The 14,147-nt window shown below is 36.4% G+C and overlaps 1 protein-coding gene across 3 annotated transcripts in view; it reads right to left on the minus strand.

Moving 5' to 3' along the window:
• LOC148758918 (uncharacterized) overlaps positions 1-14,147 on the minus strand; it is a 933,397-nt gene that overhangs the window by 326,636 nt on the left and 592,614 nt on the right. For all 3 annotated transcript variants that reach the window (XR_016020439.1, XR_016020438.1, XM_088796071.1), the window contains one exon: positions 8,189-8,298. Coding sequence is in view for 1 of the 3 variants with exons in the window: in XM_088796071.1 (XP_088652197.1) it covers positions 8,189-8,298 (110 nt within the window). In the remaining 2 variants the exon portion in view is untranslated. The remainder of the gene's footprint in view (positions 1-8,188; positions 8,299-14,147) is intronic.

Here is a 14,147-nt window from a genome sequence, read left to right on the forward strand (position 1 = left end):
AGACAAACTGATACTAAATAGTGTTCACTATTTAATGCCATGCCTGTGGCAGAGAAAAGCTAATGGGGAAACTTCTGTTGCGCCAGAGTCTCCTCATCTGAAAACTAAGTGGGTTGCGTTAGACCATTGATTCTCACCATTGGCTACTCATGACAACAGTCTTTTCAAATTTTTTAAAAAGACTTTTAAAAACACTGATTCCCCTGGCCCTGTTTGTAGACCATTAAGTCATAAGCTCTGAGCTTGTGGTCAAGGCATCAGCATTTTTAATAGTGCACGCCTCTTTGGAAAAATATTCACTTGATATATGCAAAAATCAACTTCAACGATCTCACAGCCCCCACTTTACCACAAGGAAGCCGTCTATTAGCTGCAATTTAAAACTGCCTCATCAAGCCTATAAGGTTTTCCTTTTGTTGCTGCTATTTTATTGCTTAGTTCTAACATTTCCACTTGGACCTTTTTCACATATTCTACTTTTCAGATACTTTTCCCTCTTCTGTTAATTTCAACTGTGGCTATGCTTGCTTGTTGGAGTATTTTGTAATAGCTGATTTAAATTCTTCATTATATAATTCCAATATTTATGTTACCTTTGCCTTGGTGTCTGTGTATTGCCTTTGCTCCTGCAAGTTATTTTCTTGATTCTTTATATACTGAGTAATTTGGGGTTGTAACTTTGAAATTTTGAGTATTATCTATGAGACTCTGTGTCTTGTTTAAATAACATTTAATATTGATATTTTTTGTTTCATCAGGTAATCAACACTCTTGGGGTCAAGAAACAAATTCCAACCAGTATTCTATTTATTGGGGTCTCATATTAGTTCCATTCTCACTGCCTTTACTATTCAGCTCTATCCCATGTGTTCACCAGCCAGTGAGTGGCCAGTCTGGGACATAAGCAGTGGTCTACCCCTTAGTTTCATTTTCAAACGATTGGTATGTTGTTCAGGATAAAATATGTACATTCAGGTCAGAAGTGAGCCCATGAGTTCATACACAACTTTATGAAGTCACTTTTCTGAGTTCCACCCTGTCTTGGAACACCATTGTATTTTCCTGTTCCCTGGAGCATCCTGTTTGGTCCTCTAGCCAGAAAGCTAAAGCTTTATTTACCTTGCTCTACCACATATTTCCTGTAAGTGTGATCACCTCTGGGCCTGAGCAGGGTGAGGACAGAGAGAGCAAAAGCAGCTTACACCACCCAGCCTCCTCAGACCACCATTCCTCAAATCGGAAACTCCCCACTATAAGTTTTAGCTGCCTCCAGCTGCCTTGCCTCAACTGTTGTCACCACCATTTTCTCTGCAAATAAGTTTACCTGAGGCCTGGGGTGAAAGAGACTAGAAAAGGGAAAAAAGAAGAAAAGGAAATATGGGACTTTCTCTCACTGTTTATGAATGCTCCTCAAGTCGGAATTAAAGGCATCCCCTGCTGTGCTCTCAGTCTGCATCAATATGCACTTCCAGATTTGGGCAGCCTGAAGTTCAGGAAGGTGAATACCAAAGTATGAAAGAAAAGATGAAATCACCACCATTATGGTAGTACTTCAAATTGGCTTTTCTTTCCCAGTCTGCCAGCTACTAATTACTTTTCAGAGTCCTCAAATAGATCCTTTCCCTTGCTGGTTTTACAGCTCTACTCAGTGAGAGAGACAAAGTACACTCTATCATACCTGGAATCAGAACCTGTTTAGTGAGTTTAAATGCTTTTGACTAACAACTGATTAGAATGGCGTGCTTCAAATGTTGTTATCTTTTTCAAATGGTTATTTTTGCCAAAATACATTTTAATGATAATCTAATGTAATCAGTACTCTATCAGGCATTTGCATGATTTGAACACCTTGATGGCTTTATATGTCACATGCCACATTTCCTGTTCTTTATTTAGTTATAAAATATGCCTAAAACATTGAATATGTACTCCGGGTTATATACTTTCTAAGCATCTTACATGAATTAGTTCATTAATCTACAAAACATGCCTATGAAATTAATACTACTGTAAATTTATAGATGTGGATCCTGAAGCATAGAAAAACTTCCTCTGAATAACCCAGCCAGGAAGTAGAGCTAAAGGCAGGATCAACTATCAGATGAGTTCCAGTCTTTCCTTTTAACTAATATACTGCACTGTCTTTCATGTACACAATTAATTGTTTGTAGTATGTTATGAGCTGAATTGTGTCCCTTTGAAGTTTTATATGTTAGTCCTAATCCCCAGTACATCAAAATTTGACTGTATTTGGAGACAGGGTCTTTACAGAGGTGATTAAAGTTAAAATGAGGTCATATTGGTGGGCTTAATCTGACTAGTGTTCATACAAGAAGAGGCAATTTGGACACAGACATGGGCAGAAGGAAGACAATGTGAAGACACAGGGGGGAAATGGCCATCTACAAGTCAGAGAGAGGACTGGACCAGATCCTTCCCTCATGGGCTCTCAGAAGACACAAATCCTGATAACACCTTGATCTCAAACTTCCAGCCTTCAGTACTGTGAGAAAATAAATTTCTGTGGTTTAACTCCCAGTCTGTAGTGTTTGTTATGGCAGCCCTAGCACACTAATATGATGGTATAAACTTGATTCTCAAAACATCTAAGAAAGTGCGTCAAATATTAAAAATAGTAAATATGTATTGCTCTATTAAGATTTGACTCATTTAGATAAGTTGAGGTAGCTATATAGTTAATTCAATTTTTTATGTTAAGAAAGTATTTGCCAATGTCGTTTGCATAACTCAAAATAAAAGCCAGTTCCATAAAGTAAGAGCTAGATATAATAGCAGAACATTGAGACACTCCAGAATAGGCAAAGAGACACAAGCTAAAAAGCTAAAGGGAACTGCAGACGCAGATTTCCACAAAGGAATGAACCATGGGAATGGGATTGGGCCATCATTTTTTTTTTTTCCTGGCATTTAAACCATTTGTGCTGAAAATCCAAGTGCATGTTATGATACATAGATTTTCTTTTTTGCAGAGTTTAAACATACTGGCAATTCTTTAGTACTTTGTAAATGGTTTAAGATCGACTTCATTTGTCATTTAAAATTTAACTGTCTTCTATAAAACTAAATGCTTCTTCTAGTAACACTTTTGTGTGGTTGCTTGCTCCTAAAAGATATAGCTAGGGGAAATGGAACATAAGATTGTGGGTTTTAGAATAAATCTCTGAACATGTGGGCTTGTTTCAAAGACTGACTAAGGCTCAAGGGGAATGTTGGCTACAAATTATGGAGATTCGATCTGGTTGCCTGCTCTAACATGATGGCCGGAAGCAAACTTTACAAACTCCGAGTATCTTTTTTATTCCTGTGAGAATCAGCTATGATGCAAAGAGACAATGAAAAGGAATGACAGTGAAATCATACGATTTCACTGACATGTGGGATATAAAACTGAAAGTAACAAAGGAGCAAGACAAACCGATAAAGAAACAAAAACTCATAGACACAGACAATAGTTTCGTGGTTATCAGGTAAAGGGGGAAGGGGTGGTAGATGAGGATAAACAGGATCAAATATATGGTAATGGAAGAACTGACTCTGGGTGATGAACACACAATATGATATATAGATGACATATTACAGAATTGTACACTTGAAACCAGTGTAACTTTACTAACCATTGGCACCCTAATAAACTTTAATTAAACAAACAAATAAAAAAGGAATGACAGGGAACCTGTGTAAAAGATGGAAACTTGAACAAACCACCCTCTATCACTACTATAGATGCTGACTGAAATCAACAAAGGAACATAAGCAAAGACGGAAAATGCATAACAAAGAATTAGGAAACAGGGCCATCATGTACCATAAATGTCAAAGAATTGCTGTGGATATAGCATATATGAGACCATATTAGAAGAGAAGCCTGAAATTAAATCTCAAAAGAGAAGGAAATTTTACTTTCCCAAAAGGAGAGAGAAAAGCACTGTGATGTTGCAAGATGTGAAGCAGAAAGGAACCCAGAAAGACTTTACAATCTGGAGGTCCAAGGGACGTAAGAAAGAGGGAAGATCATGCAAGAAATGAAGAATATAACACTGAGGATTTTTTTATCTGCTTGGGATCAAGTGAAATGAAACTAGTTGCTCCAAAATGGCAACAGGCAAGTGAGGTCACATCAATGGGACAGTAGGTACACAGCAGTGCTTCTCCCTAGTACAGCTGTGCTCTTCTTGGCTATCGTGGACAGGCATACAAGAAATAAAAAGGTCATAGCCACAGCTAATGACAGAAGTTTGAAACCTAGGCAAGCAGAAATTTAGTATGTGCAATGAGAAGAAAAATGACATGAAAGAAAAAAGAAAATGTGTCAAAAATGAATTCTTCTTTGAGTAGAGCTCAGTACTTGGGCTTCCTTCCTCCACAAATCTCTCCCACTTTATTCCAAACTGACATATTAACAAACTGGTGATACAATTTTTTTTTTTTTTTTTTGGTCTGTGTATCTTTTAGTTTAACAACAGAGTGGAGCATTCCAAGAGCATCTGTGAGAAAAGATAGGGGATTAAATGAAAATCAGCCCAGCCTACTTGGGAAGAACATATCAGTCATGTTCTAGACAAAAGACAAAAGACAGAAAAAGTGACACCTTTTAAAAGAAAAAATAAGGTTGAGGACATAGAAATCAAATTTATAGACTATCTACTCTGTAATCTTAATATATTGACTTTAAGAAGTTGTAGAAAAATAGGTAGTAAGATTATAGACTATAATAGACAATTGGTCACTGTGTAAGTCAGGGAAAGTAAAAGTGCTAATAATTCAACAGAGTTTTAAAATATTATAGTAATATTTTAGCATTGCAATGACCTACAAAAATTCATGAAACTAAGATCAAGATACAGTGAACAGCGATTATAAAATATGAACAATCGGTATTGCTAAAGAAATACTTAGAACAGATCTAACAAATGGTAAAAATAAAATAACATGAAGCCAATCATTCTGAGCTAAAGAATAATGTAAACATGATCATGAGAATAATATAAACCCCCCCATAAAGGAAAAGGAAAATCATTTAACTTTGATATAGCAATTTTGATGGGGGGGAAACGGATAAAGAAAAAATCCACTACAGACCCCAAAATAAGAATCTGAACCATAATCCTAATTAGTTAAATTTGTCTATCAATATACAAATCAGTATTTTTGTCTTCCAGTTTTCCTTAGGATGGATAACCCATTAAATATGGAAGATACATCGCTGAGGAAGATACATCTGATATGGGAAACAGAGCGAGATATAGAAACGGCACCTAATTTTAGGCTGCTACAACAAACACAGAATATAAAATAAATAAGGAACCACATCATGATCCAGCAATTAATTTGTCTGAACTTCTTATCCCCACTAATCCCTTTATATTTTTCACCGAGAATGCCAGCTCTTACATATAGGCTGTACTGTAAGAAATCCAGCAGAGGCTGGAAAAGCTTGCATGCTGGGGAACAGCTGATGAAAAGTAAGTCAAAGAACATAGGGAACCACACCAAAAACTTTCAATTAGAGAAGGAGCCTCTGGAGTCAGCCCAAGTCTGAACTTGGCAGAAATATGATAGTGGAAATGCTGCATATAACATTCAGAAAGGAACTGAGACCCACTGTCCAACAGCCTTCAAGGAACTGAATCTTATCAATGGTGACATGAGTGAGCTTGGAAGTAAATCTCCATCTGTTCAAACCTTCAGATGAAAGATTGTAGTCCTGAACCTTGTGAAAGACATTGAACTAGAGGCCACAGCTAAGCTGTTTCTAGATTCCTCACTCACAGAAACTGTAAGATAAGTGTTCTTGTTTTAATCCATTACATTTTCAGATACCTTTTTAAATGTAGAAACAGTTAACTAATACGCTACCTAAGATGGGCTAAAGATCTGGTGCTTCTGCCTCACATAATTCATCACCAAGTTGATATTCAATATATCTGCAGCAGACTGGGGTACAATGTAGCTGGTACAAGCATACATACAGTAGAATAGTCGGACAGAGAACCCTGGGGTCTGGATTCATTTCACAAGGAACTTTTCTTTTTTCTTAAAGAAAGAGCTCCTGATCATAAGGGAGCATATGACTACTGGACTTGAATAGCAGCACGGACCAGATATATTATGAACTGTCTACCTACGCACATCCGATAGCACCCCATCAGAAAGTAGCTCCAAAGAACCTGAAGACACAAATAGCTATGTTAACACGACCCCAGAGCATTGTTCATGCATTATATTATGACTTCCTGATACTCTATACTGACCACTGTCGAGGATGAAAAACATTGAGACTGATATGGAGATGGCATCACACAGTATAGTTAAGTTGCTCTGCAAATTGGTGTTTTGTAGCAGTGTTAATACCCTTCTCAGGGCTTATCAGATAATGGAGGGGAAAAAAAATTCCTATTGGTATATCTTCGAAAACTATACCTTGTTTTTTACTTTGTCTTGAAGGGAGAGATGGCCTCAGGTCAAGATACACTCTGATTCTTAGACAGTGACTAATAGTCTAGTCAGATATCTAATATCTAATAAAGGACTTTTAATAGCAATATTAGAGGACTTTGTGACAAGGACTTTTGGTCAAAGAGCACGTGGCTGAAGATCTAAAAATGGACTTAGAGCCAGTGTTACAAAATAGGCTGCTTTGCGACAGATTTGATTTTATTAAAACAAAACAAAACAAAACAAAACAGGTCTTTGCATATGTCTTGGAAAGTATTGGCCTAGAGTCTGAAAATATGTGTATCCTTCACCAAAAGGCTACCATTGTGAAACAGCCTGTCCAGATTCAGAAGGAGAGGATGAGCCCCTGTGGATATCCATTCGCCTCTTTTCCCAGTTAGGCTAGTGTTTATACAGTTAAGTCCAGAGAGAGAGAGTGGATAAAAGAGCAGAGATAAGATAGGTCCATAGGTTTAACCATATGGAATGTCCTCTCGCCAGGCTTGGCTTTGTTTTCCCTCTTGCTGAGCCCAACTCTGAACCTATGATATGACACCATGCATTAGGGGCCCAGCCAGCAATCTAGTAGTAGGTTGATTACATGTGACCCTTTCTATCATGAATGGAGTCAAGGATTTATCCTCGCCAAATAGACATCTTATATAGATTTGAAGTTACTTTCCCTGCTGCTGTCAATATCATTCATCCATGAAATTACACAATGTTTTATACTCTGCATCCAACCAAGAAACCAATTCAAAATAAAGGAAGTAAACAAGGGACTGTTGCTTGTGAGATTCACTGGTATTATTTTCTATCCATCACATGTAAGCAACTGGTTCTCTAAATAATAGAAAAGCCTATTGGAAGCTGGGGGACAATGCATTTCAATGATAAGGTGCTGCTTCTCTCATAGAGATAATCTATTTCTTTCCCATAGAGATAAACCCAGTACCACGAACAAAAGGGTAGTAATAGAGGGGATAAAAATATCTAGCAAGGTTATAGCTAGTAGCCCACTTTGAAAATTTTAACTTCCTTGAGTTGTACCAGGCTAGAGGCTTTCTTATGCAAAGGAAAGGGTCCCCAGTCATGATTTCTCTTAACTGGAAGCTAAAAGTACAACCTGGCTTTATGTAACTCCTAATGTAAATGGGGAAATTATGAAAAAGTAAAGATGTTATTAAATCTTACCATCCAGAACAAATATGATGGATATTATAAAGTAATATCCAGAAAAAGAATGGTTCTTGTTGGCTGCCTCCTGTTCTACCATCTCAATAGTCAATACTTCATTTTCTTTATACTGAGAACTTTCCTTGCTTCTCCATACCAGTCAAGTAGCCAAGTGAATTAATGTGGAATATAGAAAGCTAGGATAGTGGAATATAGTGGAGGCAGTGAGTCATGACCATACTTCAGTTGCAAAGTCAAGGACACCGGTGTCTCCCTGAAATTTCACAATTTCCATATAAAAACAGATTATACATTTTGTTTTCAGATTATACATTTTAGTATCTATGTTTCTTTCATTCCTCTGTCATTTATTACAGTATATTTATAAAGGGAAGAATATTATTCCCCTTATAAATACAGAAAACTGAGAAATGATCAAGACAGATATAGAGGAAGAATAAGAGTTAATTACCACAATATTTTGCAGTCAGAGGATAGAGTACACGTTAGAATCTGTTCAGCTGTAAGTAACATCAAAGGATTTTAAGTCACATACCTGAAAGTTCGAAGTAGAACAGGCGTTTCTTCATTTCCTTCAGTTTATCTTTTTCTTCTGTCCTCTCCTCAGGTGGAAGCCCGTGGCCTTCAGCAGATTGGACCTCCCATCTAGGCACAAAAACATTTATAGTAAAAGACCATTACTTATTCCCTATATCTAAAAACCAGAATTTTTTTCCCAAGGAAATTCTATAACTTTTCTTCTAACTCTATAGTCAGAATTAAGTTATAGCTTTAATCCTAAACGATCTCTGACATTGAGATGCTATTACACACAGACCAGTGGAGTTGGGTATATGGTCATCCCTGAGCATTATGTTTGTATACAAAGAGAGAGGAAATACATGAATTAATATTAGGGTAATGTTTAAAGTGGTGAAAGGGAGACACAAACTGAGAGGGCTATCAACAGTATACTACAACGGAGACCACATAACATAAAATTTGAATGCAGGAACTAGGGATAAAAGTGGCTTGCCTCCTATTGAAAAGGGTAGGAGTGCATTTGATTGCATGTGATAATTGATGGATTGTACAACAATCAATCATGTACTAGAATCGTCACACGAGAATCACATTATTTGAGCATTGGGAAGAACGGCTTTAGAATCACACAAGGGTGGGGTCGACCCCTCCACTTCATGGCTAAGTCTGTGTTACATGATCTTGTACCTGTGGTCACTGCTGGATCACTTAATGGTAGACTATTGACCCACTGGGGCCCATTTAGATTCTCTTTATAATTTGAGGTCTGAACGGAGTAAACTGAAGACTGAAGATGCCTGGGGCTGTTATCCTTTTTTTGCAGTGACTTAGAGAAAAGATTTATAAACTCCAACTAGTGAAAATCTCACAGCTGCCCTTATTCATGCCCCTCTTATGATTTGCTTGAGTAAACTATTCCATCGGTGTTGTGATCAGCTCTAATCCTTACCCAGTAAAACATTTTTGGGATTTAAAAAAATCCCAAAGTTTTTCGTGTGTGTGTGTGTGTGTGTGTGTGTGTGTGTGTGTGTGTTTCCTGTTGTTTATAACCTTATATAATTTTAATTAATACCAGTATGCTGTCAGGTTGGAAATCACTGATATAGTTCAAACTCTTAAATGTATTAATAAAGTGAATTCTAGAAAGTGTAAATTGGTTTATACAAGGATAGTCAGCTTCTTAGAAACTAAACTGTAATTAGAACACATGTCTCCTTAATGCTGGCCAATGATTTTTAAAGATAGATATAAAAGTGCTGAGTGTTTAACAATGTAGCCAAACCTCTCCTTTAGAACACTTTTTTAGAAAGTTTCTACCAGTTGTTTTGTAGACACCCTGGGAGATTGCTGACCCACTGAAAATGCTATGACCCACTTCTTGATATTTTCTAGGATTTAGTAACCTTTTCTTCTTCTACTAGACACATTTTATTTTGACACCTCCACCCTTCCACCATTGCAAGCTTTTCTCATTTTAACCTTAAGACATTTGAGAAATAAAGAGTTCCTGATTGTAAACCACACTGATGCCCCTGTCCTATAGCGCAGTCTTGTAAAGCTATTAACAATAACTGTCTGTTTTCTCAGATACAGTGATGAGGGGATGAGTCTGAAAATACCTTTAAAAGAGTGTAATACAACAAAAGGGCAAATGGAAAGCATACCGTGGGGATAAAAAATTTTAGAACTTATTAGGTAAAATAATCAGACCAATGAATCCTAAACTTTGAATTTAGCCTGAATTTCTTTGGATTCTGACAACATGTTGACCTTCAATAAATTTGTTTTATTTCCTTAAAACAACCCTCTCGGATCTTCATCAGGTGTCATTCAATTCTGTTCCCTTAGCCTTGACGTATGTCAAACTTCTAGGAAATGCAATAAGGATGTTTATGTCTATTATTCTTTGTGGATTGTAGAATCCACAGAAAAATTGATGCTCCTAATCTATGAACCCTTCACCTTCAGACAACATGAGCAAAAGACCATCTAAATCTTTGAACCATTCTGAGATTCTTAAATTGTAGAAGCAAACAGAATAAACACTTATCTGTCTCATTATCCTCCAGGAAAGAATTGATTGTGATTCCTGAGCAATAAGCCATAAGGACTTGGTGGAAAATAATGGTGTATCAATGTGGTAGACTACAGACTGAATGTATGATTGAGCTCGGTCAGCAATATAGAACAATCTGCCATTTGATACTAGTCAAGGAGAATGGCCCAGGCTCTGTGCGTTTCAGTCCTCTTAGTACAGCCTCTGGAGCAAATGATGTCCTCCGTCAAGGGAATTTAAATGGTTGGATTCAATAACTCGGACAATCCACAATAAAGGTAGTTTCTTAAATCACTCACTGCTCAGGTATTTAGAATCATATGTTTCTTCAACTAAGCACTGTTTTAAATTCCAGTTCTAGTGACTATGCTCTTGTCCTGTCTTTTTCTGTTACTATTTCTAATCCCTGAATTAACTTTGCCTAATAGGCGAGGGGTTGATGTACTCAGTGGTGAAATCCAGCCCACGTCTTGTTTTGTCAATAAAGTTTTATTGAACAACCATGCCCATTTGTTTACGAATTATATATGGCTATCACTGTATAACACTGATAGAGTTCAGTAGTTGATACAGAAACTAAGTGGCCCACACAGCTAAAAATATTTACTATCTAACCCATGACCAAAAAAATTCTTATCCTCTAAACCAAAACCCTGACTCCAACTCTTGCCAGTTGCCCCATTATCTCCAGCCTAATGTTTTTATCTTTATTCTATGGCTTCATCATTCTGCTCTCTATTTAAATATTTTCTCAATTTCCTCTGCATTTCTTTCTTGATATAATTTTTAATACATTTTTTATTTTGAATAATTTTAGATTTACAGAAAAGTTATAACAGTGTTACAGAGTTTCTAAATATTTGTACCCACTTTTCCTTGATACATTTTTTATAACTAATGAAGAAATATTGATGCATTATTATTACCTAGAGCTTATACTTTACTCAAATTCCCTTAGTTTTAGCCTAATGCCCATTCTCTGTTTCAAGTTTCCATCCAGAATATCACATCACATTTGGTCTTCATATCTCCTTTAGTCTCCTTTATATTGTGAAGGTTTCTCATTCTTTCTTAGTTTCTTGTGACCTTGAAAGTTTTGCAGTGTACTGGTTATGTATTTTGTAGAATGTTCAATTGGATTTGTCTGATGTTTTCTTCATGATTAGACAGGGTTTAAGAATTTTGAGGAGAAAGACCACAAATATCTTATCAAGGGTACATGAAATCAACATGACATCACTGTTGATGTTGACCTTCATCAATTGGCTGAAGTAGTACTTGTCATTTCTCTATTATAAAATCACTTTCCCCTACTTCCCATACTGTATTCTTTGCAAGGACATCTCTATGCACTGTCCTTTGCATTTTTTATCAGCTTCTCTATAGTCAAGTACTATTTTTATCCTTCGGCACATCCATATCGTTCCTCAGCTAGTTTTGTGCTGATGCGTGCATGGATTCAAGCTTATTTTCTGCCATCAGACTCTCTGGATACCACACACTACCATCTCATAGTTCTTCCTCTCACCCCTAAGTGTTTGTGTTCATGTGCCATCCTGGTGTATCTATATACCTTTCATATTGTTTTTCTCTACTGTGAATTGTGGTCTTAACAATCAATGTGACTTACAGCAAAATAGACATAATTTGGCATAGATTAAGATATGAAGGTTGAAAGACATGGAAAAATTTGAATTATTATCACTAACATTTAATGACATGAAGAAATCTAACAATGATTCCAAATATGGTTAAGTTGGCAGCGACAGAAGGACATTAAGGTGACTTGAGCAGGCACTCGGAAACCGATGAGTGAAAGCTGGTGGCTTGAAAGAACTAGATTAGTACAATTCTTGAGGATAAATAGGCTCTTGGGTGCGATCATGGATATTAATAGCATATATTTGCATGTGAAAAATAGCACAAAAATGTAATTATCTATTTCCAGAAAAGGCAAAAATGTAAACAAGCTTATAGTACATTGGTACAGGAGATGTCATGAGGATTCGTGAAGCAGAGCATCAGGGGATAGCTCACAAAAGTGTAGGCGTTAACCAATTCAAAATTGCAGAACGTTTATATAAGAAAATTAAAATGAGGATGAAGTGGAGAATCTACTCAAATAAGAAACCTCATGCTTCTGGCCAAATCATAATACAAGATAAGCTTTGTAAAGATCATGTTGGGAATCAAGTGAACACTTTTAAGACTTGGAGGTCATTACAATGCAGGAAAGCATTTAAGCTGCTACTTAGCTGAAGGTTGGCATTAAGGTACAGCCTGCCCTTGGATCTATTCATAGAAGCTGTAATGTTTATTAGCATGAGAGAAACCTCCATTAAGGTGCTAGTGCCTTAATTTGTATCAGGACATCTAAGAAATAATTTAATTAGGTATTAATAGTTTTTCAATTTTTAAGACTTTTTTTTTTTTAAATTTAATCTCTGATCAATGCGAGATTCACTAACTATTTCTTTTTTGGTAGCTCAAGATCATTAACCCAAACTTTTAGCATACAAAACACCTAAATTTAACGACTGTGTATTTTTCTTTTTTCTCAGAGAGTGTTTGCTAGTTAGTTTTGAGTAAATTTATATTAAGAAAGGCAACAAATTACGATGATAAACACTGCAGGTAGGTGCCCTATTTCTGCAGTGCAGACTCCAGCTGTGTGTTTTCTCATCTATGAAGAGTTTTGGGAGGCAAAGTTAACCTTGTTCTCCCTGTTCTTTGTAAAGTGAAGCTCTCCCCTTTGAGGAAGGTGATAATTAGAACATGAAGTGAGGCATTTAACCAAAACATTTGACTACATAATTAGATAGCCTTAGTTTTATTCAGGTAGTACAAAGAAACTGCAGTCTTCCTGAAAGCAATGAGCAGACTCCCCAAACTCCCTTGGAGATGTTTCCCTATAGGAGTCTTGCCTGGGAAAGGGCTCCAAGTGGGTTCCATTGATGCTGGTGGCAATAGTGGCCATATAATGCCTGTGAAGGTGGGATACAGCTCATTGTACTATCAGAACTTGTTTTCACCCTCTTGCTTTGTCTCTGAATAAACCCAGTTTTGCTTTTTTTGTTGTTGTTTTTTTTTCCTTCTTTGAAGCATACTGTTCCCAGTGGGAGTTCTGAGAGAAAACCTAACACTATAATTTGCCTTAGTGAAATATACAAAATGAATGCATCAGGTATTTTTCCAGAGGCAGGGTTGAATTCTACTGCTTTAAACATTAGAAAAAAATGATTGGTACCTGTTACTTACTCATTTGATCCCATTTTACTCAAACAAGCACACTGATACATATATTTAAATATTTTATATTTCAAATATTCAAATATTCACAACCTTTGTGTATTGTTGTTATAATTTATCTCTTGCTAGTCTTTTAATTCTGGACTTCCTCTGCCTTTAACTTTTGAATTATTGACACTTTTTATAGCTTTGGCTTTAGGGTCATGATGTTCTCATAATTATCTGTGCCATCAATTCTTTATTGACTTAGAGCTAAAAGTATTGAACTACTGGTCACCCTTGTAAACACCATGTTTCTTAGATTAATTTCAACTAATCTTTCTTTAGACTTTTATGAAAACTGTACTAAATTCATTCATCATCATTTACTTAAGAATATGGGATAAAAAGACACAGATTCAGTCTAAAAAGATTAGCTATATTTTCATTTGCATATGTTTTATTCCACCTATCTCTCCTTCCCCCACACCTCCTCCCCACCAATAGATTAATGATGCCATAATACATGTCTTTACTCAGAATAGTATTGCAGGGTATGAACGCAGAGATGCACTGTCCAGATTCCTACTTGAAAAATCTACTTAATGTCTCAACTACTGAGCCTCTTCAGATATTACCTTAGCTATAGACAGCCACCTTACCAAAGAGTAGTCTACATCCAAAGACT

Source organism: Rhinolophus sinicus, chromosome 2 (genome assembly GCF_057876585.1).
Source record: "Rhinolophus sinicus isolate RSI-liver-muscle chromosome 2, RSI-T2T, whole genome shotgun sequence".
NCBI lineage: Eukaryota > Metazoa > Chordata > Mammalia > Chiroptera > Rhinolophidae > Rhinolophus > Rhinolophus sinicus.